The sequence below is a fragment of the Carassius auratus genome, unplaced genomic scaffold, assembly GCF_003368295.1.
Source record: "Carassius auratus strain Wakin unplaced genomic scaffold, ASM336829v1 scaf_tig00040663, whole genome shotgun sequence".
In the NCBI taxonomy this organism is placed as follows: domain Eukaryota; kingdom Metazoa; phylum Chordata; class Actinopteri; order Cypriniformes; family Cyprinidae; genus Carassius; species Carassius auratus.
Window position 1 is genome coordinate 63,991 of NW_020526604.1, and position 23,468 is coordinate 87,458.

Genomic DNA, 23,468 nt, shown 5'->3' on the forward strand with positions numbered 1-23,468 from the left:
TCACTAATCATAACTTCAGTCAGTTAAAAACCTCATAATCATGAAAAGTTTACAATTAAGTTTTGCAACAACACACCCAAATACAGTAACAGCAATAATGTGCATATGAGGATTTAAGTCTTGAAGATATATAAGTAAATTAGGTGTCATCAGCGCAGAAACCATGATCCACTTACTATACATAATCCATTGCGATGTATTTGTTATTAAATGAACTTACGTTTCGTCAGATTGCCCTTCATTCAAGCCCTCGGTTTACCCACACTCATAACATTAGCTCAGAATCAATCACCAAAAGAATCAGTTCAGTTCAGACGTGCTGTGAGTCAGTCGGCTTCATGCTGAATCACGCATGCGCAGTATCATCAGCTCGGTTCTCGAATCGGACGCGTCCGAAAGAAACGGTTTTCGGTTCAGTTTACTGATGATCTGAAAACCGATACAACCAGTTCTTGACTCGAAAACGAGAATCGCTCAAACCAGCACGTGCTGCAGTTCAGTATCATCAGCTGCTTTAACGTGTTCATGTTCTGTTTAATACAAACTCAATTTGTGAATCTGTCATCATTAACTATAAATACAGTACAGATATTTCATAAATCATCCCTTATTCATATTAAACATGGAGTCTTTAGAGTCTTAATTATTGTCCAACTTCCCTGAAAACCCATTTGGCCCATACATAATCTACAATAGGCTACAGCTTAGAAACATGTATCTTAAAAAAAAATAAAAATTTTATATATATATATATATATATATATATATATATATATATATATATATATATATATATATATATATATATATATATTAGTTATTTTATCACACTTTTCGATGTTTAACAAAATACTTGAAAAATTACACGCATGCGCAGTATCATCAGTTCATCAGTTCTCAAATCGGACGCGTCCGAAAGAAACGGTTTTCGGTTCAGTGTACTGGTGATCCGAAAACCGATGCAACCGAGTACCAAAGACAGCAGCAGCAACCAACAGATGCTGAACAGCTCAGCATTGCAGGATTTGCAAGACCAGAATTGACCAAACAATCAGTGCAACTTTATGATGCAAGGTCTCCAAGACAACAAGAAATTCATAATGTCATCATTAAGGATCTCCTCATTGGCTGCACTTTACCTCTGTCAAATGTGGGGAGAGGCATTAAATAATTGAAATGTCAGCTTTAACTGGAGGACAATATAGTGTGATACAATAATAAAACAGGTTCATTTGTATTTTCATGCACTTGTAATACAATAAAACCTTTGAAACCTTTTTTGATAGGAAACTAGTTCTGTTGACATAAAATAAAAATGTTCAATGGCAATGACTAAAAATTACACGTAACAGTGGTATTTTTTTATTACATTTTTATATTGCCATTTGTTTAATGGGTTAAAATATTAATAGAATGTAAAAATTTCCAATTTATAATCTTTTTTAATTTAATTACTTTCTGGACTCGGGCGGACTCGACTCGGACTCGGCCTTTAAGAACTCGGACTTGAGTCCAACTCGGCCCCTTTTGGACTCGGACTTGGACTTGGACTCGATGTTTGTGGACTTGGTCTTGACTCGTACTCGACAAAGGTGGACTCGGACCCAACTCTAGTATTGATCCCAGAATGATTTCACTCTTGTATGTCACAGACTTCTGAAGACTTGTTTAGTCACATGCTTATTCAAGAACAGTTTTTCTTTACAATTTATTGAAAGCTTCAGTTTCCCATCACTATGATTACAGGGCTCTCAAGTCTCACGCATTGGGCGTGAGACCCACGCATTTCAACCCGTTCACACGCTCACACGCCACACCTTGTATTTCTCACGCAGAGACATTACGAAGGATAACGCCCACCAAGTTGCGGCGCTATTTTTTTAAACAGTGAAACAGGTAACGTAGAGGAATCAAGTGAGTTCCCCGAAGGCCCTGACACGCACCAGCTAATCGAATAAAAAAATATAGCTACCGATCAGCCAATCAGAAAATAGCATTGCTGTATCCGGGTAAGATTTTTACAGGCTCGTGTGCAACACAGATCCAGACGCTCGCTGAAGTAGGTAACGTTACGGTTACAGACTTGTCAAGACAATGACACAGATTTTCACTATATGTTTTTTTTTTTTTTATCAATATATTAATTTAACATTTTTTAAAAACAGTCTAAGATATGTTTTGGTCTGATGGTTATTATGACCCCGACACGCACGCAATTTTGGCCATTATACGTGGTCGGGTCTGTCACAACCTATACGTGGTTGGGTCTGTCACAACCTTCTGTAAGCAGAGTGATCACACAAACAATTACAGCACTTTCAGAACATCTTATTGTGTCGCAGTTCATTTCGTTTCCACTGGACATTCCCACCTTGCAGGCTCAAAAAACTGTATTTATGAATATAACAGGCTTATAGGTGCGCACAAGCAGGGGGAATGAACCGTTAATAGTTTGTGCTATACGCTCCCATGTCTGCTTCTTGTCCCTTGCTGTGTCTGAATTTTCCTTTAAGAATGGCCTTGTGTTCATCCATTAACTGGGCTAACAGTAAACGCTGTTCCTCTGTCCAGTTTGGCTTTCTCGCTCTTCTTGGCTTTGATTCCATGTTTGATACATTAAAACCAACATTCAAACCGCCACTTAAATAGGACAGCAATCACTGTAACTGGAAAGAGTGGAACAATTTTTATCATTCTAAGCCAATCAAATACCTTATAAGAAATTAAAAGCATGGTAAATAAAAAAATAGAATTCATATACACATATAATGTGTGTGTGTGTGTGTGTGTGTGTGTGAGAGAGAGAGAGAGAGAGAGAGAGAGAGAGAACGGTCAAATAGGAAAAATTACGCATGTAAATTCAAAGTGAGAATTAGAATAGACCCTATACTTAAAATCACTCTCTTTTTTCCTTCTTGGACAACCAGCCAATCAGAGTGTGGATTGTGTCATACATAGCAACGGGATCAACCCCGCCTCCTCACTAAGATGAAAGTTTTTGTCTTTTCGTTACTCAGAGTTGCTCTCAGATCGGTCCCGAATCGCTTTTAAGCTAAGACTCCTACGTAAAAGTTTTTAAGCTAAATTAAGAGTTTTCTGAGAGGATTGGTCAAGGAGTGGTCAACCCGATCGCCATTCATCACAATGGGAACCACCAGCTCTTTTTACTGGTGCTTAGTCTGCAGACAAGAGAACTCCTGTGTCCATCAAGGTGTGAGGGACATAAGCAGGGAGGCTTTCTAAAATAGCTGCATTAGTGTTAGTGCTCGCTCATTCAAATACCTATGCTGAGAGGGTTTTCTCCATGGTGGGATTAAACAAGACCAAAACCAGGAACAGTTTAGCACTTGATGGAACTGTGAAAAATGGCTGGCCTGGAACCACAGTGATTCTAATGGGAGCCACCAACCCCTGGCCTCAAAACCAGCTACCAACACCTACTATAAACAACACTGACCATTTTCTCTCTCTCTCTCTCTCTCACACACACACAAATAAATGCTGAATTAAATAAATATTATTTTATTTGTAAGAATATGTGTCATTTATGAGATCAGACACCCGTCCCCATCAAACCCCTGCCGCCATCGCGACCGCGGGCAAAATCTCACTCTGAACTCAGTTCAAAACTTGAGAGCCCTGTGATTACTATATACCATAGTATGTATGTTGTACTTTAAGGTATCTTAAAAAAATACCATGATTATTATGTTCATGGTTGTAATGTTGCAGAAAAAGATGTAGAATTTAATCAATGAAACAAAACAAAACAGTTATTCATAGATTCTGAAAGTGTAGTCTCCAAGCTTTCCAACGATGTGTAACACATGGAAATCTGATAATATTTGGAGAAGCTGTGGCCATTTGAAGGTAGGCACTCAAAAAAGCTCAAAAAGCAGAATAGCCTCTCAAGATTGTGCCGTTCTCACCTGTTCTCACTGCTGCGAGTGACAATGGGGCTCATTTAAATCTCATTTAAATAAGCCATACCCCCTGTAAAGCTCCCCCTGTAAAGCTGCTTGGTTGCATAGCAACGACAGACACAACGGGAAAAATCGGACCGCATACTATTAATAATAAAGGAGAATGTGCATTGTAAATGTCAGTAATTAATCTTTTTTTGACTTTTATAAAAATGATTTAGAGGCTGAAATATGTGAGTTTTATCTTTTTATAAAAAAATCTTTAATCTTTATAATGTGGCCATCATTTTTAATGTTATTATTTAAATGTTTATGTAAACAAAAAGTACATATTGATGCTAATTTTATTTGTTATTTGCTGGTTTTCTACATAAAACTTGGTGAATTGATTTCATTTCACACTTTCTCTTTGTCGGGGTCTTCTTTGTGGATGTAACCATCTCCGAAGTTTGCACTGTCCGTCTGTTTGCCTCTAAATGTTACGGATTTTCCCCATTTCTCTGTCTTTATCCCCATCAAATGTTACTATCGATATAGCCTCTGATATCTTACGGTCCAACTCATCTGACGCCAGTCCAATACATTCTTCCTCGTCGTCATCTTTGCTCAGTTGTAGATTAGGGATATTATACAGTCTTATTATGCCGCTTTCATCATCACTCAGATCGTCTTCAGAATCAGTGAGCACTTGTTCATAAGCATCCTGATTTTCGAAGAAGTACTTCGAAACATTTTCGGTGTAACGGCCACGGTTCAGCTCGTCTGCGTTCATCTTTGCGGCGTACATCTTCATTGAATTTTGATATCAGCTAGAGCCGGCCAGAGCGCTGCATATTAAGTAGCCACGCGTCCCTCGGAGGGCGGGTGCAATAACAAAAGAAACAAAAGCCGGCTTATCCAGTATGGAAATACAGACAGACAATGAAACGCACCTACTGTGAGCTAGAATCTCCGACAAACAACCTGATTTCAACCTCAAAATGTACGCTTTTAAATATACCAATACTGCTATCTCAAACACGGAGAGGCTTCTTTGTGATATCACCTAACAGATTCTGCAAAAAAATGAAAATCACAAATTTTGAAAAAAAAAAATGCTTCTTTCTCATTTTGCTCGAAAGTTGTGCTGCCGACTTGTGTCACTGGTTTCCGTGACGGGTCACATATATGCTGAGATAAACCAATCAACTTATGAGTTACTGACAAGGAGATTGGTGTGGTCCAATGAGTGTCCATGACAACAAACCAAAGGAAACAGACCAGCAGGGTAAAATGAGGTTAACAAAGCAGCAAATAAGACACAGAATTACAAAATAAGAGTCCATAACCACAATCACAGGAATCACAGACAGAGATAGTAGTGTCCAAAAACACGGTATTAAACTGGTAGTCACAAAATGGTTGCAGTGGTGATGAAGAAGTTAAATTTCTAGAGTTAAAGTGTGTTCCTGTAGCTCAAGTGGTAGAGCATTGCATTAGCAAGTGCAAGGTTGGGGGTTCGTATCCCAGGGAACACATGTTAGGAGAAAATTGTTAGCCCGAATGCACTGTAAGTCGCATTGGATAAAAGCGTCTGATAAATGCATAAATTTAAATGTTCTAAAATAAGGTTTAATAATGTCAACAGATAGATTCAAACATAATCAGGCAAGTAACACAAAACACCTTGGGCCTGTAGCATGAAGCTGGTTAGTCCGGTAAGTTTCAGTTTAGTTTATGACAAATACAAAAATCTAAGCTCATATGTAATCATGTTTAAAGCTATTTCTTCTAAAACTTGTTTGTATTGCATATTTGTATATATTTATATTAATATAAAATAAATGCTCAATTCTTAAAACCCAGACTTGGCACAAACTAAACTGACACTGACTAACCAGCTAAAGCAGCTTCATGCTACAGGCCCCAGGTGTGAGCGTATCACATATGACACATATAACACTGATAACAGCAGTCATTGAGAGAGAATGCTGGTCTCTACTGGAGACTACTGGACTTAACTGATTCTCATCTACTGTAAATATAGAGAGCACTCAAAATATAGATACCAGTCCTACTGCTGGTCTTTAGCCCTTCTACAGCCCTAGATATACAAGGAGAGAACAACACCACCTGAAAACCATTCCCTTTCTGGGGTTCTCTTGCTGTTGTCTCTTTAGAGCATTTGTTGTCACTTTCATTTGCACTGTATTAAAACCAGGTAAGTGTTACAATAAGAATAGAAAAGAATATCCTTATGCCTCTGTAAGTTGAGCAGCATTTCTCCTGGAAACTCTTCACAAATGTTGCTAAATAATCAAGTCTGCTGAAATCTCTTCTTAGTGAGCTGACAGAAACATACAAACAGACATTCATGAAGCAACACACCGAATACAGGGATGAATGTAAATGTGTGACTACAGGAGGAGCTCTGACATCACTGTAGCTCAGTGAGAGACTCAGAGAAATTGACACTAACTTGATCAACAACAACATGAACATCTGAAACCATCAAACTCTTTAAACAACAGAATATTGAGTCGTTCAGAGACCCTTGTGAACACATCTGATACTCACAGGTAAGTGATAGAAATATAAGAGAGATTGTCCTGAACAGGTTTCTAATGACAGTGATCTGGTTTAGTATGGTTTATGTCAGAATTGAATGAGTTGAACAGAAGCAGGTTTAAGCGTGTCAAATACTCAGATACTTTAGTTGTTTACTGTACTGAAATGATATCAGAATTGAGTTAAATGTATGTCATTTGTTTGAACATAGTATAATGTTTATTACAGTTTGTCAAGCAACAGGAAGTTAATGAATTATGATCATATAATACATTTTGTGGAGAGATGACTCTTATTTTTATAAGGAGGTATGTTTGTTGAAAAATATAGAGCTTGAACTTTGTACTTTCTTTAAACAGCAGGTCATAGTCCAGATTGCTCATTAAGTTTTTGAGTCGCTCATTTTGTTTCAAACGAATGATTGTGTTTCCATCACTATCAATTCTCACATTTTAACCAGTTTAATATAAATATTGGTTTAGCTGATGGTCCAATTTGGTCAAGTCTTTCTTTAAAAGTCTTCAAGAGGGAAAGAACGATGGCAGAATCTTCACTAACAGCAAGAAATCCCAGGAGTGAGAGTATCGACAGTTTACCTCCAAGTAAGTCAATAATCATAATCCATAATCATAATCCATAAGAACACTTTGACTTTGATTTTTCTTTTATAATATAGAATATGTACAGTTCATAAATGTAAAGCAGATCAATTAATTTCAGCTTAACAATAATAATTCTTGTACATATATTTATTTGTTTATTTATTTAGGTGAGTGGTTATGTAATGAGCTTCACGTTTAGGTTCTGATCAGCTTGTCTGGGTTCATTTTAAAATAATAACCAGCTGACTGTACATGATCTCTACATATTTGAGTTTCTCCAGCACTCATTTGCCACGTTTCCACCGAAATTACCCCGAACATTTCCACCGTTTCCACCGCGGTGTAAAGTACTGGGAAGATTAGGCAAATAGACTGGTGACGTAGGTCTGCGCGCGTTTCTCAATACAAAGTACGCTGATTTTGGACCCGCATCCTCGGCAGTTTAAACTTTGTGCATTCGACTCAGGAGTGTAATGTCCACGATGACGCAAGTCCGGTAATTCTGCAAACAGCAGCGTACTTGACAGCTTCAGTTCAGCCATTGCTACTGCAATTTTCCTCTCTGTATATTTACAATAAAACGAAATATGATATCAAAATACCACTGCCTCCTTTCGTTTTCATTTAAACATAATGAATGAGCTGCAGAAATGTACTTAGCTCAGGGATATCTGTACAGCCATTACAATTAAACGAAATATTATATAAATTGGCCTTTTTTATTGTCATTTTAACATATAGATAAATTGAATACAGACCAAAGATAACCTGTTAGATTTATCCAAAACTAATTCTATTTTGTGTTTAACCACTAAAGAGACATCAAAGCCAGCGGCACATATCAGAAGGTCTAGCCGAGGTATACAGTAATATTTTGAAAATGATCCGAATAAATGGTGGTTGAACCCAAACAATGCTGCATGAACTCAACTAATCATGTTGTTTAGCGCCCAAGTCCCGCCCCCGAATGTTCCGGCACTTTGAAAAAGTACCACCTCGCCAGCAGGGACTTTCGGAGGAGCATTTTTTTCCCCGGAACATTATTTAGTTCCTGGTTCCTGCGGTGGAAATGCACAGAGTACCAGGCCAAAGTCCCTAGTTCCTGGGTAAAGTTCCTGCGGTGGAAACGCGGCATTGTCTCTAAACACTCTTTACGTTCAACCAGCTTCATGAGGTGCATCATGGGGTTCTTCATAAACAGTATTGAAGGAGTTCACACTAATCCTAAATAATGTCTCTTTCCAGCAATGTCATCCTCCATGTGTTCACTGTCTGAGGAGATTCAGTGCTCTGTATGTCTGGATGTGTTCACTGATCCAGTCACGACTCCATGTGGACACAACTTCTGCAAGATCTGTCTGAATAAGTGCTGGGACAACAGCCAGACCTGCAGCTGTCCATACTGTAAAGAAGCATTCAAGCAAAGACCTGATCTCAAGATTAATACCACACTCCGAGAGCTTGTAGATCACTATAAAAAGAAAAGTCCTGAGACTTTGAAAACAACTGAAGTTCTGTGTGACATCTGTGAGGAAGGAAAGCTGAAAGCGCTGAAGTCGTGTCTGGTGTGTCAGAGCTCTTACTGTGAAACTCACCTGGAGCCTCATTTGAGAGTGACACGTTTGAAGAAACACAAACTGATGGATCCTGTGAGTAATCTGGAGGACTATATATGTCAGAAACATGAGAGACCTCTGGATCTGTTCTGTAGAGATGATCAGACATGTGTGTGTTCAGTCTGCACTGTGACCGACCACAAGAACCACAACACTGTTGCTATAGAAGAGGAGAGTCAAGAGAAGAAGGTAGACGTTACTGACAAAGACTCATATTATGAAGATTCACATTTTTTATATCTTCTTTTGAAGAAAAAAAAAACATAAGTGTCCTCTGAAGACAGTAAATGTGTGTTATGATAAATGTGTCTGTGTTGTTCTCTCTATAGACTGAACTGATGAAAACACAGAAAGACGTGCAGCAGATGATCCAGAACAGAAACAAGAAGATTGAAGAAATCAAACACTCAGCAGAAGTCAGAAAAGTGAGTTCATTGAATTAAAGTTAAATATGTTACACATCATTTAGTTGCATCTCTCCAGGACTCATGATGTACAGGACAGCAGCATGTTCCTGAACAAGAAAGAAAAGCTTTCCTACTGTATACAGTACTAGCAGTAACTTAACAAGATCAACATTTAGTGACTGATCTGTGTGCAACAAACACAATAATGAATGATACTAGTCACATACAACTACACTAAACTAAGCAAAACGGATACATAAGCAATTAAATAGAGTAAGAAAAGAGAGAGAACAAAAACCATCAGCTCAAGATATCCCAAAATAGCCAGACTGTGTTTAGGTTGAAAAATCTGTTCCATATGCTCTTGAAAACAATTTAAAAAATGTTTGACCAAGGATTGTACAAAATTGGATAAAACCAAATTAAATGTGCCAGTGCCCCCTCTGCCATCCTTCATTCATCACATTGAGGTGATATGAATGAAAATGTTTGTGTATAGTCTAGTTCTGGAGTAAAGCTGCTGGACAGTATTATCACCTTATAGTACAGTAATAGCACAACTTCTCTCAACTAAACACATGATTTGAGAATAAATCAGTGCAAATGGTGCAGGAGGAAGTTTATTCTTCTCTTGAGGTATTTTAAATCCCCTTAAAAACACTAATGTATGAGCAATAATAACACTGATTCTTGAAACAGGGATTTTATACTGAACTGCTGGAGATGATGGAGGAGCAGCAGAAAGCAGCAGAGAAACAGGAGCAACAGCTGATTGAAGATCTGGAGCAGGAGATCACTGAGCTAAAGATGAGAAACACTGAGCTGGAGCAGCTCTCACACACTGATGATCACCTCCACTTCCTACAGGTCAGTCAACATGCTCTCTCTGATCAATCATAATGCAGGATATGACATGCTGAAGGATTTCTCCTCTCTCCTGCTGTAGATTCACTCATCCCTGTGCAGCTCTAGAAACACCAGGAACTGGCCTGAGATCAGTATGAAGACTCTGAGGAGAGATCTGACTCAACTGAAGGAAACTATAGATGAGAAACTCACACTAACTGGTACATCAATACACACTGATCAGATAGAAACATGATAGTGTACTCTGTTCTTTAAATATAAGCTTCAGATCTGATTGTTTTCTTGTCATTAGTCTCTGCAGAGCTGAAGTGGATGCAGCAGTATGCAGGTACAGTGTGCTGTCTGCACTACACTAGTTTACATTCATACACTCACTGCTTCATTACTGCACTACAATCTGATTCAACACTGAATTAACTAAAAACATCAGCATCACAGAATATCTGTATTCTCTGTTTTCTCAGTGGATGTGACTCTGGATCCTGATACAGCTCAACCTAATCTCATTCTGTCTGTTGATGGAAAACAAGTGGGACATGGAGACATAAGACAGAAACTCCCAGACAAACCAGAGAGATTTGATACATGTGCCTGTGTCCTGGGAAAGGAGGGATTCTCCTCAGGGAGATTTTATTTTGAGGTGCAGGTGAAGGGAAAGACTAATTGGGATTTAGGAGTGGCCAGAGAATCCATTAACAGGAAGGGACAGATCTCACTGAGACCAAGAGATGGATACTGGACTGTGTTTCTGAGGAATGGAGATAAATATGAAGCCTGTGCTAGTCCTCGTGTCTCTCTGTCTCTGAGAGTGAAGCCGCAGCGGGTCGGTGTGTTTGTGGATTATGAGAAGGGTCTGGTCTCTTTTTATGATGTGGAGTCCAGCTCTCATATCTACTCTTTCACTACTCAGACTTTCAATGAAAAACTCTATCCATATTTTAGCCCATGCCCTAATGATGGAGGTAAAAACTCAAGCCCACTGATCATCAAACCTGTCAGTTATTATAAATGAATTTACTCTCCTAACAAATGCAAGATTAAAATAATGAATTTTATAATTAGAAATCTGCAACAATACGTCCTGCTATTTTTTAGCATTTGTTTTTCAGTTTTTAAAATCTAAATGTTCTTATTACATATTTTTTATGTTTTTTGTTCAGTAAATTATTTTTTGTTTAACTTTTCATAAATATTCTTGGCTTTTTTTTTTTACCTGACAAAGTGAAATTGGCAAAAAAAAAAAAAAAAATCTATAATAACCTTAATAAATGTTTGTAGAATTGAGATGCACTATGATCGTTCTGTGGAGTGAGACAGCAGCATCCAATGCACAATAAATATCACATAACATCACAAACGAAGGTCATAACCCTTTTAAAACGTTTATTTCATAATATTATACACAATATTTTCATATTATTCTATAGCTTTTGTTGACCACATGTAAATTAGAAAATAATTAGGACATATTCCTTGCCAATGTTACAATTATTCTTAATATGCCAATAAAATGTAAAACAGGCTTTCTCCAGGTCTTTATCACTTCATTAAAATTATGCAAAACAAAACGAAAACAAATGTTTACTTTATGACCAATTAAAGTTAAAAAAAATCACCGGTCGTGGTTTTTAGGTTTATTTTGAAAAAAAAAAAAAAAAATGGTTGCTCTTGTTTTTTGTTTTTGTTTTTCCCAATATAATTTATCGACGTACCGGAAGACTATATAGTGAAAGGCATCATCAGTTGTGAGTGTCGTGTTTGGTGCTCTCTCTGTGTCCACTGGGGGTCAGTACACACCAGTTTCATTTCTCTGTCAATCTATCACTTTGTATAAATCTGTTGCATTGATATGTATATGTAACTCTACTGCACATGTGCTGTGAACTGAGCTCATTCTAAAATAAATAAAGCATTTTCATGTCTTCACTCCTGACATCTAGAAATCTCTTCATTTGTGAGAAAAGATATTTAAATAATCTTGATTATTATTATTATTATTATTATTATTATTATTATTATTATTATTATTATTATTATTATTATCATTATATTAAGTTTCTGTAAAATAATTAAAAAAAAATATTCAAATTCAGCATGCCATGGGAAGTCAATCTAACTTAACATTTTATTTTACTGATATTGTTTATTCCTTACTTCTTAACAGTTCATCAGGCTCTTAATGATTTAATCTGGGCCATCTTTTGGAAATCTGAAGCATGTACCATAGTTCTTCGCCGTAGCATTTTTTATAATAAGACAAGCCTATTAATCATTACCAGGCCAATGATGACTGTTTTTTATTTATTATTATTATTAATCATTATAGCATTTGTTATGAAGAAACAACTGCCTACACTTTTAGAACCAATAGCTCCAACATGCCACATATAAATCTATAATAGGAACAATTATATTCCATTAACAGATTATCTAATAAAAAGTCTACAACAAGTTAGACTCAATTTTACACAATAAACAAGCATACAACAAAACGTGATAAATTCTAGTAAAGGTGTTCATGAGTAGTTTAAAATATGTTAATATATGTGCTGGTTCAAGACTATTTTCTCCTCTTTCCATCAGTTTATTTGACTTTTTTAGATACTGTTTAACTTTGTCCATAACATTTTAAAGTGTCTGTTTCTCTAAATAATTTAAGTAAATCACATATTTGACCATCAGCTTCACGATAGGAATGGGTCGTGCAAATCTTATCACAATTGTCGAGGGTTGTACTTGCTAGTTTTGATTATTTTGGGGTTATGTCCCCACCACTTAGGATGGTGGGGGCCACTGGGCTTGAGTTATTTCCGGGCCCCTAAATGACGTTTACCCTAAGCACCAGTTAAAAATATTATTCTGAGGTATTTATAGGACAAAAATGTCAGTGTCAAAAAATATATTTTATTAAACATTGGAAGTTTGTCACAGTGTCTGGTTTGTGTTCCCTGGGTAACCACTAGATGTCCTCCGTAGTCCTCGTAGTTTTCACGACTGTTCTAAATCTTGTTCTTGCCGTGTGTTTAGTGTCTGTTTATGTTTCATTGGCTATTTTGGTTTTGACCCCTGCCTGGACTGGATTTTGATTTGGATTACCCCAATAAAAGACATACCTGCACTTGGATCTCTCTCTGTGTTTTCCTGTGTCCCGATCGTGACAGAAGGACTCCGTCACACACGAGATCCAGCGGTATGTCTGTTGATGTTTCTTCCCCAGCCACCTAGCGGGAGAGAAGGAGTCGGTTCGAGGGAACCCGCCTGGCCGTGTTTCGCGGGACCAGGGGAGGTCGCAGAGGAGTGAGTGGTCAAGAGGAGGTTCAGCATCGCTCTCCACCATGGCCCCCCTTCGACCCGGGGCTCGTGTGGGATGGATCAGAGCCACCATCTCACCATGGTGGACGGAGAAGAAGCGCACGTCCGCCGAGCCAGCGCCACTGCCCATGATGGCCGCAAGTCCAGAGCCACAGCACAAGGTGGTCACCAGCCCAGCGACACGATGCAAGATAGCCGCCAACCCAGCGCCACTGACCAAGATGGCCGCTGAAACATTTTTTGATTATTTATCTATGCTGTCCAAAATCTTAGAGATTCCAAAGACTGTTCAAGTCCCATCTGCTGAGCCAGCTGAGATGGCCGCCAACCCAGTGCCACTGCACAAGGTGTCCGCCAGCCCGGAGCCACTGCAGAGGATGGCAGCTACAGTAGGCTTTCCAGAGTCGAGCCAGGTTCCCGTGGACCCTCCAGAGTCGAGCCAGGTTCCCGTGGACCCTCCAGAGTCGAGCCAGGTTCCCGTGGACCCTCCAGAGTCGAGCCAGGTTCCCGTGGACCCTCCAGAGTCGAGCCAGGTTCCCGTGGACCCTCCAGAGTCGAGCCAGGTTCCCGTGGACCCTCCAGAGTCAAGCCAGGTGCTCTGGGACCCTCCAGAGTCAAGGCTTATCACAGTTGACCTTCCAGAGTCAGGGCCAGTCACCATCGACGCTCTGGAGTCAAGCCAAGTCACCGACTATCTTCATGGACAAAGGCAAATCACCAGTGTTCTTCATGGGCAAGGTCAAGTCACCGACTATCTTCATGGGCAAAGGCAAGTCACCATTGATCTTCATGAACAAATGCAAGTCACCAATGATCAAATCATCAATTCGATCCCACTGTGGTGGTCTTCGGCGCCGCCCTGGTGGGCTTCTGTCCCGACCACACGGAGGTCTTCTGCTCCGCCCTGGTGGGCTTCTGTCTCGACCACACGGATATGGTGGTCTTTTGCTCCACCCTGGAATCCTGCCCGGTCAGCACTGTCCTGGGTCCCTGAATGCCCTGACTCACCCTGGTCTCCTGTTGTGTTGTTGTTGTTGTTGTTGTTGTTTTGTTCACTTCCTGTCCCTGTTACCCTCTGTGAGCCTGGCCCTCCGTCCCTCCCCCTGATCCTCCGCCGGTCCACCTCCCTCCTTGTCTCCCTGTTTTGTGTTTGCACTTCTGGTCTCTGTTCCCCAGTTTACATGTTCCTCTTGTCTCTGGTTTCCCCATTTTTCCCCATTTTTATGACAACAGTTTTATACTAAAAATATCTTATAAAACATGTTACTCTCCCAAAAAATAAAAAATAAATAAATAAACAGACAAACAAACAAACAAACAAAAATGCTGGAAAGTCAAAGTCACATCATTTGTCCTCCAAATTTAGGTGGTGTCTTAAAAAAAGAGCTTTTTTAGATTTTGTGAAGGTGCAGTACCTAAATTTGACCATTAGTTTTAATTTTTCCCCAACAAACACTACACAGAACACATATCAGAGCTATGAATCTCTAAAACAAGAATGCCCAGTCGAAATATAATTATTTTTTGTTTATAAAATTTATATTATAAAATTTTTGTTATATAAAATTGTTTATGCACAAAATTCTGCTTCCTTTGTAGAATGATTTCAAAATGGCGACACAACTTGTAAACTACCGGAAAACACTCAAAACCCTGGAAGGTTGCAGTCATAAAGAAATTCAGTAAATTTTAAACATACTGTAAGTGGATGATCGTAAATAAAAAATAAGTGTGATATCTTACAGATTGTATATATCTCCAGATGATATATAGTATAGGCTGGCTCACATACATGTATGAGTACATCTTAACAGTTTTTAGAGTACAATATATAATTTAAAAGTAAATAAGGCATTTCTTCCCTCATTATAATGCAGTGGCGGCTCCAGACAATTTTGATTGGGGGGGCAATGGGGGGTCCTGGTCATTTCAAGGGGGGGGGGGGGGGTCTCATGAAAACCAACAAAAAATACAGTGGGCACGGCTAATAACTGCATATTACTGCATCGAAAATACATTTTTGGTCCAAAAATAGCAAAAACTATGACTTTATTCAGCATTCCCTAATGAAACAAAAATATATTGCAGTATATTGGAAAATATCATGTTATATATTAGGCATATATTCTTATATATATACGGAAGTTCTAAGCGGCCAAGCATTGTAATTTTTTTTCCTTTTTGTTTTCTCATTATAACGACTTAATTTTCTCGTTATCTCGACATAACGAAAGTCGTTTTCTCGTTATAACGACTTATTTTTCTCGTTATCTCGACATAACGAAGTTCGTTTTCTCGTTATAACGACTTATTTTTCTCGTTATCTCGACATAACGAAAGTTTGTTTTCTCGTTATAACGACATGACAGTTTTACTGTTGCTATAGTAACGAACTCAACTTTGACAGGCATCTGATGGACAACCATGCAGGTGCTCTTACTGTAGCCTATATTTCAGCAAATTTAGTTTCGCCTAGGTAATAAGGTCTACAATACTGTATATAAATAAAGGCTGATCAATCACTGTTGATTTTTCCAGAGACAGTACAACGAACGTTTTGTTTTTGTAATTAACATGTTTAAATGGCAACACCGCAAAATTAGAGCTGCTTGGATTAAACTCACTTTTCATTTTCCCTTTATTTGAAATAAAATTATATATAATTTGTAATTTGTAGTAGTCATTATATGATGTGGCAGATATCATGTGTGTTACAAGCTTCTGTTTGAAAAGAGCGTCCATGTGTAGGACTACGTGTAGTGTGTGTGTGTGTGTGTGTGTGTGTGTGTAGAAAAAAACGATTACAACATTATAGAACAAAACTGAATCGAATTAGCCTATGGATTTTACATATACATCACATTTCTCATCAATATGGTTAACAATAAAGATTAGTAATAAAAAAAAGAAGCACATCAGCCTACATCGTTAAATCCCGTCCTACTGTAGATAAACAGAATACAGTGATGTCAACCTTGGTTTTGATAAAGCAGTTATTTTATGACACAGAACGCGTTGGTGAAACTCATGCATCTAGCAGGAACTTAATACACAAAATATTCATATTGATGCAAGCATTTAACATTTATGAATTAATTAAATGTCAGTAATGAAGACTGCACAAATTATAGCGATCACGAGGAAGGTCCGCGTACAGTAAAGTGGATAGTGTGCAATACCCTATCAGTTATATTCACGTCTATAGTGCCACCTGCTGGCACAGTTTTGTAACTTCTTAGAGAAAATTAATTCGTTATAACGAGAAAACGAACTTTGTTATGTCGAGAAAACGAACTTCGTTATGTCGAGAAAACTAGAAAATGAAGTCTTTATAACGAGAAAACAAACTTTGTTATGTCGAGATAACGAGAAAATTAAGTCGTTATAACGAGAAAACAAGAAGAAAAAATATTATAATGCATGGCCGCTTAGAACTTCCGTATATATATTTATTTTTTCCAATATATTGCAATATATTGAAAGCGACAATCATTTGTATATTTTGCAATATATTATATAATATATGTATCATCAATATATTATTAAATGTATTCAAATATATAAAATATTAGAAAATAAAAAGGGAAAATAATATATTACAATATATCACAATATATTTTAAGGAATATATTGGTAAATATATTTTCCTTTCGTAAGGGTTGTCTTCTCTTCAGAATCTGTTGTGTGAGATTTCAAAACACTATAGTGTAGTGATATCCGGTTCCCGAACGAATCATTCGATATAATCAGATCTTCTTGAACCAGTTCACCAAATCGAACTGAATTGTTTGAAATGGTTCGAGTCTCCAATAAGCATTAATCCACAAATGACTTAAGCTATTAACTTTTTTAACGTGGCTGACACTCCCTCTGAACAGGGCCGTGTAGAGACCTTTGGAGGGGCAGGTGCTCAAAGTATAAAAGGGGCACATGGAACAAGGCTTTAAATGGCGCTGTTCAAAATATCAATACAGTAATATATTGTGATATATGATGACTGGATGATTATCGATATCGATATGGATGATTATGTATTGATACAGCCAGGGCCGGCCCGCGGCATAGGCAGTACAGGCAAATGCTAAGGGCGCCACTCATCCATAGGGGCGCCAGAATGAGTGAACGAGTGAAATTTTTTTTTTAATTTAAAAAAAAAAAAATTGTTTTTACATATATATTTTTTTTATAATAGGCTTCTATTTAAAAACCATTAATTCGAAATACTACCAAATAAAGCAAAAAAAAAAAAAAGTCCGGCTCTTCAATCTTCCCCCGCCCATCGAGTGCTTGAAGTGCGTCAGAAACAGAGCGCGCGCACGATCGGTTGTTGGTGATTTGTTGTGTAGCGTGCCCGACGCCGCATCCAATGTAGACAGCACTGCTTTTGTTAACACACAGCTCGTAGAAACGGGCCTGGCAGCTCGCGCCAGTTCTAGACACGGTGAAAGTTTCCTGATTGTGACGGAAGGCCGAATTTACGTGACACATTATAAATGAGCATAGTCTGCGATAGATACAGTGCCAAAAAGAAGAGAAGAGGATAAAGACAGAGGTAAAGAGATGTAAAGAACAATTTATTGCATAGGAGTAAGATACTATAATTTCATGGCAGTCATTTTTACCTTAAACTTAATGTTAACAGTTGTTCTGAGTTCTGAGTCCCCAGACTGTGATTTTGTACAATCATGTCAGTTTTAAGACGCATTTTTTTATTATCACTTTTTTATTAATGTTTTACTCTACAGTTGTGCAGTTTTGGGGGGATACAGTACAGGCCAAAAGTTTGGAAACATTACTATTTTTAATGTTTTTGAAAGAAGTTTCTTCTGCTCATCAAGCCTGCATTTATTTGATCAAAAATACAGAAAAAAATGTAATATTGTGATATATTATTACAATTTAAAATAATTTGTTTTCAATTTATTATACTTTAAATTATCATTTATTTCTGTGATGCAAAGCTGAATTTTCAGCATCATTACTCCATTCTTCAGTGTCACATGTGACATCCAGTCTATCACATGATCCTTTAGAAATCATTCTAATATGATGATTTATTATGATTGTTGGAAACAGTTCTGCTGTAATGTGTGTGTGTGTGTGTGTGTGTATATATATATATATATATATATATATATATATATATATATATATATATGCTAAATCATGAACACAATGACAGGGTGAAATGGGCTGTGATGCATGGGGCGCCAGGTAAAATCTTGCCTAGGGCAGCGAATTGGTCAGGGCCGGCCCTGGATACAGCAGCAAATGCTTTGATGCAGTTTTGAAAAAGAAACAATAGAGAAGATAATTTTAAGTTTAAAATAATAATAGCTCTGGGATAAAAAACTGAAATGTCTTAAATTGTCCCAACCTGATGGCTTTTTCTTCTCTATTCTACAGAATAATTAAGAACAGCGGTTATAGTAAAAACTATAGAAAACACTTGTGCCTCTACATTATCCTCTTTCTCACCAGCCTCTGTCTCCTGGCTTGCTGTTCCCTGCTCTCTTTCTGTCACTTGTGCCTCTACATTTCCCTCTTTTTCTTCCTCTATCTCCATTTACTCATTTGATCTATTACTTTCCACGCTCTGTCCATCTAGGAACAAGGCTCAATTTACTATTTCAGCATTAATCTATTATTTTAACCATCACTACTACTCTTGCACCTAATTAATAAGTCCACCTTAAATATTTATACAAAACATAAAACTGATACACTGGAATTTAGTGATTAATATTATTATTACTGTTGTTGTCTAAAATTGAACACCTTTGCAATGTAAACAAATGACAGGCTACATTTGTTATTCATACCCTTCACACTGCACTTTGATGTCCGGTATATTATGCATTTTTTATTGACATTGATATTTTTACATTTATTTCCAGAGAGATATTATTGAGTTTACAGGCTAAAGTGGTCTTGCTGTTGTAAACACTGTTGCTATTGTAGAAAAAAATATATTTGCGTCACATTTAAAATATAATTATATAATTAATTTCTGAATTGTTTTTATTTTTATAATGATAATTCAGAGAATGATAAAATCTGAATAAGCTTTTACCAGTGTTGTGATAATTATTTTTAAGGCACTCAACGTGTTAAAAAATAAATAAGTACTGTAATATAATAAAAGTTTAGTCAAATAACATAAAGAAGACCAGACCCCTCGATGCCTGTGAAACTTCTTTCCCTCAAACAGCACGCTAGCGTTACTCCTACACTACAGGCTACACACAGCAACATATCTGCATGTTCTCACATCACATCGTTCTTGTAAAATAATAGTAAGTAAATAAACATCAAAATCACTTCGCTAAGAATGAAACACCACTTACCAGCTGCCACGGGGTTGAAAATATCCTCTAGCAATTAAAAAATTATTTACGGCTAAATTATTATTAATAAATTGTAGTAATATAATGATTGGGCGTGGGCAGGCATTCACAAAAGGGTATGTTATTACAAAAAAAAATTTTTTGAGGAAATTTTGCTTTGACAAAAAGGCACTTAAGGGGCAACGGAGCAGGTGCTCAAGTCAACCGGTTCTTTCTGATAATTCGATCAAATAAACCAGTTGAGGAAAAATAAACGGTTCACCGGTTCTTTTGCGCTCGATGTAATGTCATTAGCGATGACTGCCCTTCATTCAAGCCTTCACTTTACCCGCGCTTATAACATAAGCACAGAATCAGTTCAGAATCAATCACCAAAAGAATCAGTTCGGTTCAGACGAGCTGTGAGTCGGTCTGCTTCACACTGAATCACACATGCGCAGTAGGTTGAAGAAAAAAAAAAAAAAATTCTTTATACCGGATATATATATATATTGTAATCAGGAAGAGGATGGGGGGTCAAATGGGGGGTCAGAGCGTTTTTTTGCAGGGTCTTGAGACCCCCCAAGACCACATAACTAATAACTAATATATACATTTCAAAAACAAATAGAAAGTCAAGATAAAAAAATATTTTAATAAAACTACAAATGGAATTAGAACAAATCTATGAATTTAAAGCTAAGGGTGCATTTATAAGTGTGGTGAGACAGTAAGGCAGAGAAATAAATTGAGGGAAAGACCTCAAATTTGCATTAGTAGCCCACTACACCGCCTAGAGACTTTCATCCCAGGATATAAAACCTCCAATACACAATACAGGTCCCGTCTACCCAAAAACGATTGAGATACTTCTTCCAGTTAAAACCAATGTTTTATTACATCAAAAATGGCTTATTAAAAAAATAAAAGTCACAATTCACAAAGGAACATATTCGATACAGATACCTTTTAAATACCCACAAACAAACAAAGATAACAATTAAAAGGTATTGTTAACTAGGAGCAGAACAAAGAGAACAACCAAAAAACTGAAAGTACCACCTGGGATGCTGAGAACACTTACATGGAGAAAATCCTAAACCACCCTAACAAACAATCCCTCACACTCTAGAGCTCTCCACTGCAACCACACGAAGTTAGAAAACACAAACGTGCTCCACACTGCACCCCAAAGAATAAATGGTGTATCTCTCTAGGTCCCTAAATGGGGAACTCTCAGCACTGACAACGGAATACCAAACAAAAATATAATTAAGACAACACGTGCGATAAACACAAATTAAACAGTAGAAACAAAACAGCAGCGCAGTCTGGGTCCATACATACTGCCAAATATTAACCCACTCCACGGCTCTACGCTGGACATAAGCCGATAGGCACCTTTACACTTTTATTTTCAGATTTATTAAGATGACTTCTTGTTCATTTTGACATAAAATAAATAAAAAACAACCCCACTTAACTTTATATGCTATACACAAAACATCATAATTACAGAAATAGTTTCAACATTCAGGATTAGACTGTAAAAAGTATTTAAATGTTCATTGAGAATATGATATATCTATATTCTAACCTCATGCTAATAATATTCAATTGCAATGTGAAACCCCTTAGTTCCCGACTTCCTTTACAAAAAAAAAAAAAAAAAAAAAAGTTTCAGAAAAGCTATGCATGTGACCACCACGTCACAAGATGTTGTTCAGCAGACACTAGTCACAGTCACACAGAGCTGTGAAGATGGCAAGGTTTGTGAGATACAGTTTTCTATTGATCGGTATCTGTTTAAAAAGCACTTCGTGGGCAGACTCAGTGTTGAAAGGTATGAATATGTATATGCATATTTTGCATATACTTTATTATAATTTTAAATACTTTAATAATTTATCTTGTATTGTATTGTATTTGTACATTTTGCTACACAAATTATTTCAGATGCAAAATAGTCTGAAAATTCATCAGTGTATTTAAGTGTTGAAGATCTCATTAGTTGTTTTTCTCAAACACAGTTACATCTTTAATTGGATCTGTTGGGAATGAGATCACCATCCAGTGTGCTGCTAAAACCCCTCAAGTTGGGGTGTACCTGTACAAACAAGAAGGAGCAAGTAAAAAAGAGCAGGAAGTCTTCTACTATTTCAAAGATGGAAATCTTAGCTTTAAACCAAAATGGTATAGGAACAAATTCAAAGTAACTGGAACATTTCCCAACCTTAATGTCAACATATTGAATCTAAAAGCTACAGACACTGGGTTTTACTGGTGTGAATTTAATTTGGAAGAAAAAATATCATTCGGCACAGTCACATGGTTATGGATAGGTAAGTGTGTCTAACACTTCATCTAAATACATTTATTATCAAACATGATGAGTTTATTGTTGTCTATATGAATGTAAAACATAGTTTTGTGTTTAGTGTGTAAATTATGTTAATGAGAAACTTCTATTCAGATGCAGAGATTGAGAAGTACAATCATTTTCTTATTATTATTAAATTAAAAAAATTAATAGATGTTAGCTCTAATTCTCGGGCCTTCATTTTCTATTCCATCATAGAAGAATCAGTAGATAAAAATACAAATAAAACAGAAGAAGTAATAAGAAATGAAGAGGGAGACGAAAAAGATGATGAAAAAGTGTGCTCTGGAGATCTTCTTCATTATGGGAATATCTTTCTCATTGTGTGTGCTGTCATGATGCTGCTGTGCATCACTGGTTTTATCTTTGTGATTCTGAAGGTAAGCACACATACACACACACACACACACACACAAACCATTGTTGAAAAGCACAAATCAAAAATAAAAACTAAACCTATAAACAACATTATGCATCTGTCTAAAATGTATTACAGAGGTTTTGATTTAGTTTTTGTGGTTTGATTTGTTGCTGTATATCTGTTGCTGTCTAATTGTTTTGTAATTCCTACACTCTGGGATATTTTCCTGGTATGTCCCAAATAAGATTGTCCAAATAATTTAAAGCTTTACATGTAAAATTAGTTATGGCATGTTTACAGATCACTGGAAACTGTTGAAATGGTGCTCAAAAGTCAAGTGGCCCTACATTTTGTTCTCAAACTATTAATTGTTTTTGACATTAAGCAAAAAGTGCAAATAAATGAACCACTGATAATAGAAAATGATATGAGCATTCAGTTAATTTTGGCTTCCTGAATCCTGAAATGAAAAATAAATGCATTTGTTGTGTCTTATCAAGAGTATATCAGCATTACACACTCAGAAAATCTTCCCCTCACACTGACCGAGATGCAGTCTTTTAATAGCTGAACCACTTAATAGTTAACATAATCAACAGCTAATGCCAACTAATGCACAGCTTAAATTCTACAGTCAAACAGAAGTCATAGAGCTCAAAAAATTCACCAACCCATTGAATAACAACCTTTTTTTCTTCTTTTTTTAATCTAACCTCAAAAACAGCCCCGTTCCTCTGTGTCTCTGCCAAATAAAATTTTGTAATGCAGTAGACACATTTATTGGATGGGAAGAAGGAGACGGGAACCGGCAAACATTTAAATGAAACTTTAATAACCAAATAAACACAAAAACACAGCGCGCCCCTCATGGACGACTGCCACGTACAAACAAAACAAAACCAAACCACAAAATAGAATCCAGGCCTGGTCCTCTCTCGTCTTTCACTGTTGTAACTCCTCCTTTATCCTTCCGGATCTCCTTCATGGGACTTGAGTGATTACTAATCACTCCACGCTCCGTTCCCACGGCTCTCGGCCCTGCCCCACTTGTCACATATGTTATTTTGATCTTCTCACTGGCTCAAAACCTTATTTCTGCTGTCCCTAGAATCACTCCCCATTTAACC

The 23,468-nt window shown here is 37.1% G+C and overlaps 2 protein-coding genes across 5 annotated transcripts in view; both read left to right on the forward strand.

Annotated features, from left to right (window-relative positions):
- Window positions 1-6,300: 6,300 nt before the first annotated feature.
- Window positions 6,301-11,094, forward strand: LOC113084792 (E3 ubiquitin-protein ligase TRIM39-like). Of its 4 annotated transcripts, none has more exons than XM_026254966.1 (8): window positions 6,301-6,481; window positions 6,989-7,072; window positions 8,318-8,877; window positions 9,018-9,113; window positions 9,795-9,962; window positions 10,042-10,162; window positions 10,255-10,290; window positions 10,427-11,094. In XM_026254966.1, the coding sequence occupies exons 2-8, from the start codon at window positions 7,009-7,011 to the stop codon at window positions 10,972-10,974; spliced, it is 1,593 nt and encodes a 530-aa protein (XP_026110751.1). In that variant the 5' UTR covers window positions 6,301-6,481; window positions 6,989-7,008; the 3' UTR covers window positions 10,975-11,094. The 4 variants fall into 4 exon arrangements, with proteins under 4 accessions (XP_026110751.1, XP_026110750.1, XP_026110752.1 ...); XM_026254965.1 differs by having other exon boundaries at window positions 6,997-7,072; XM_026254967.1 differs by having other exon boundaries at window positions 6,997-7,072; window positions 10,264-10,290; window positions 10,427-11,093.
- A 10,197-nt stretch (window positions 11,095-21,291) lies between these two features.
- The window catches only part of LOC113084796 (uncharacterized), a 39,048-nt gene continuing 36,871 nt past the window's right edge, over window positions 21,292-23,468 (forward strand). Inside the window, exons 1-2 of the mRNA XM_026254976.1 lie at window positions 21,292-21,369; window positions 21,612-21,729. Coding sequence (XP_026110761.1) covers window positions 21,292-21,369; window positions 21,612-21,729 — 196 coding nt within the window. The remainder of the gene's footprint in view (window positions 21,370-21,611; window positions 21,730-23,468) is intronic.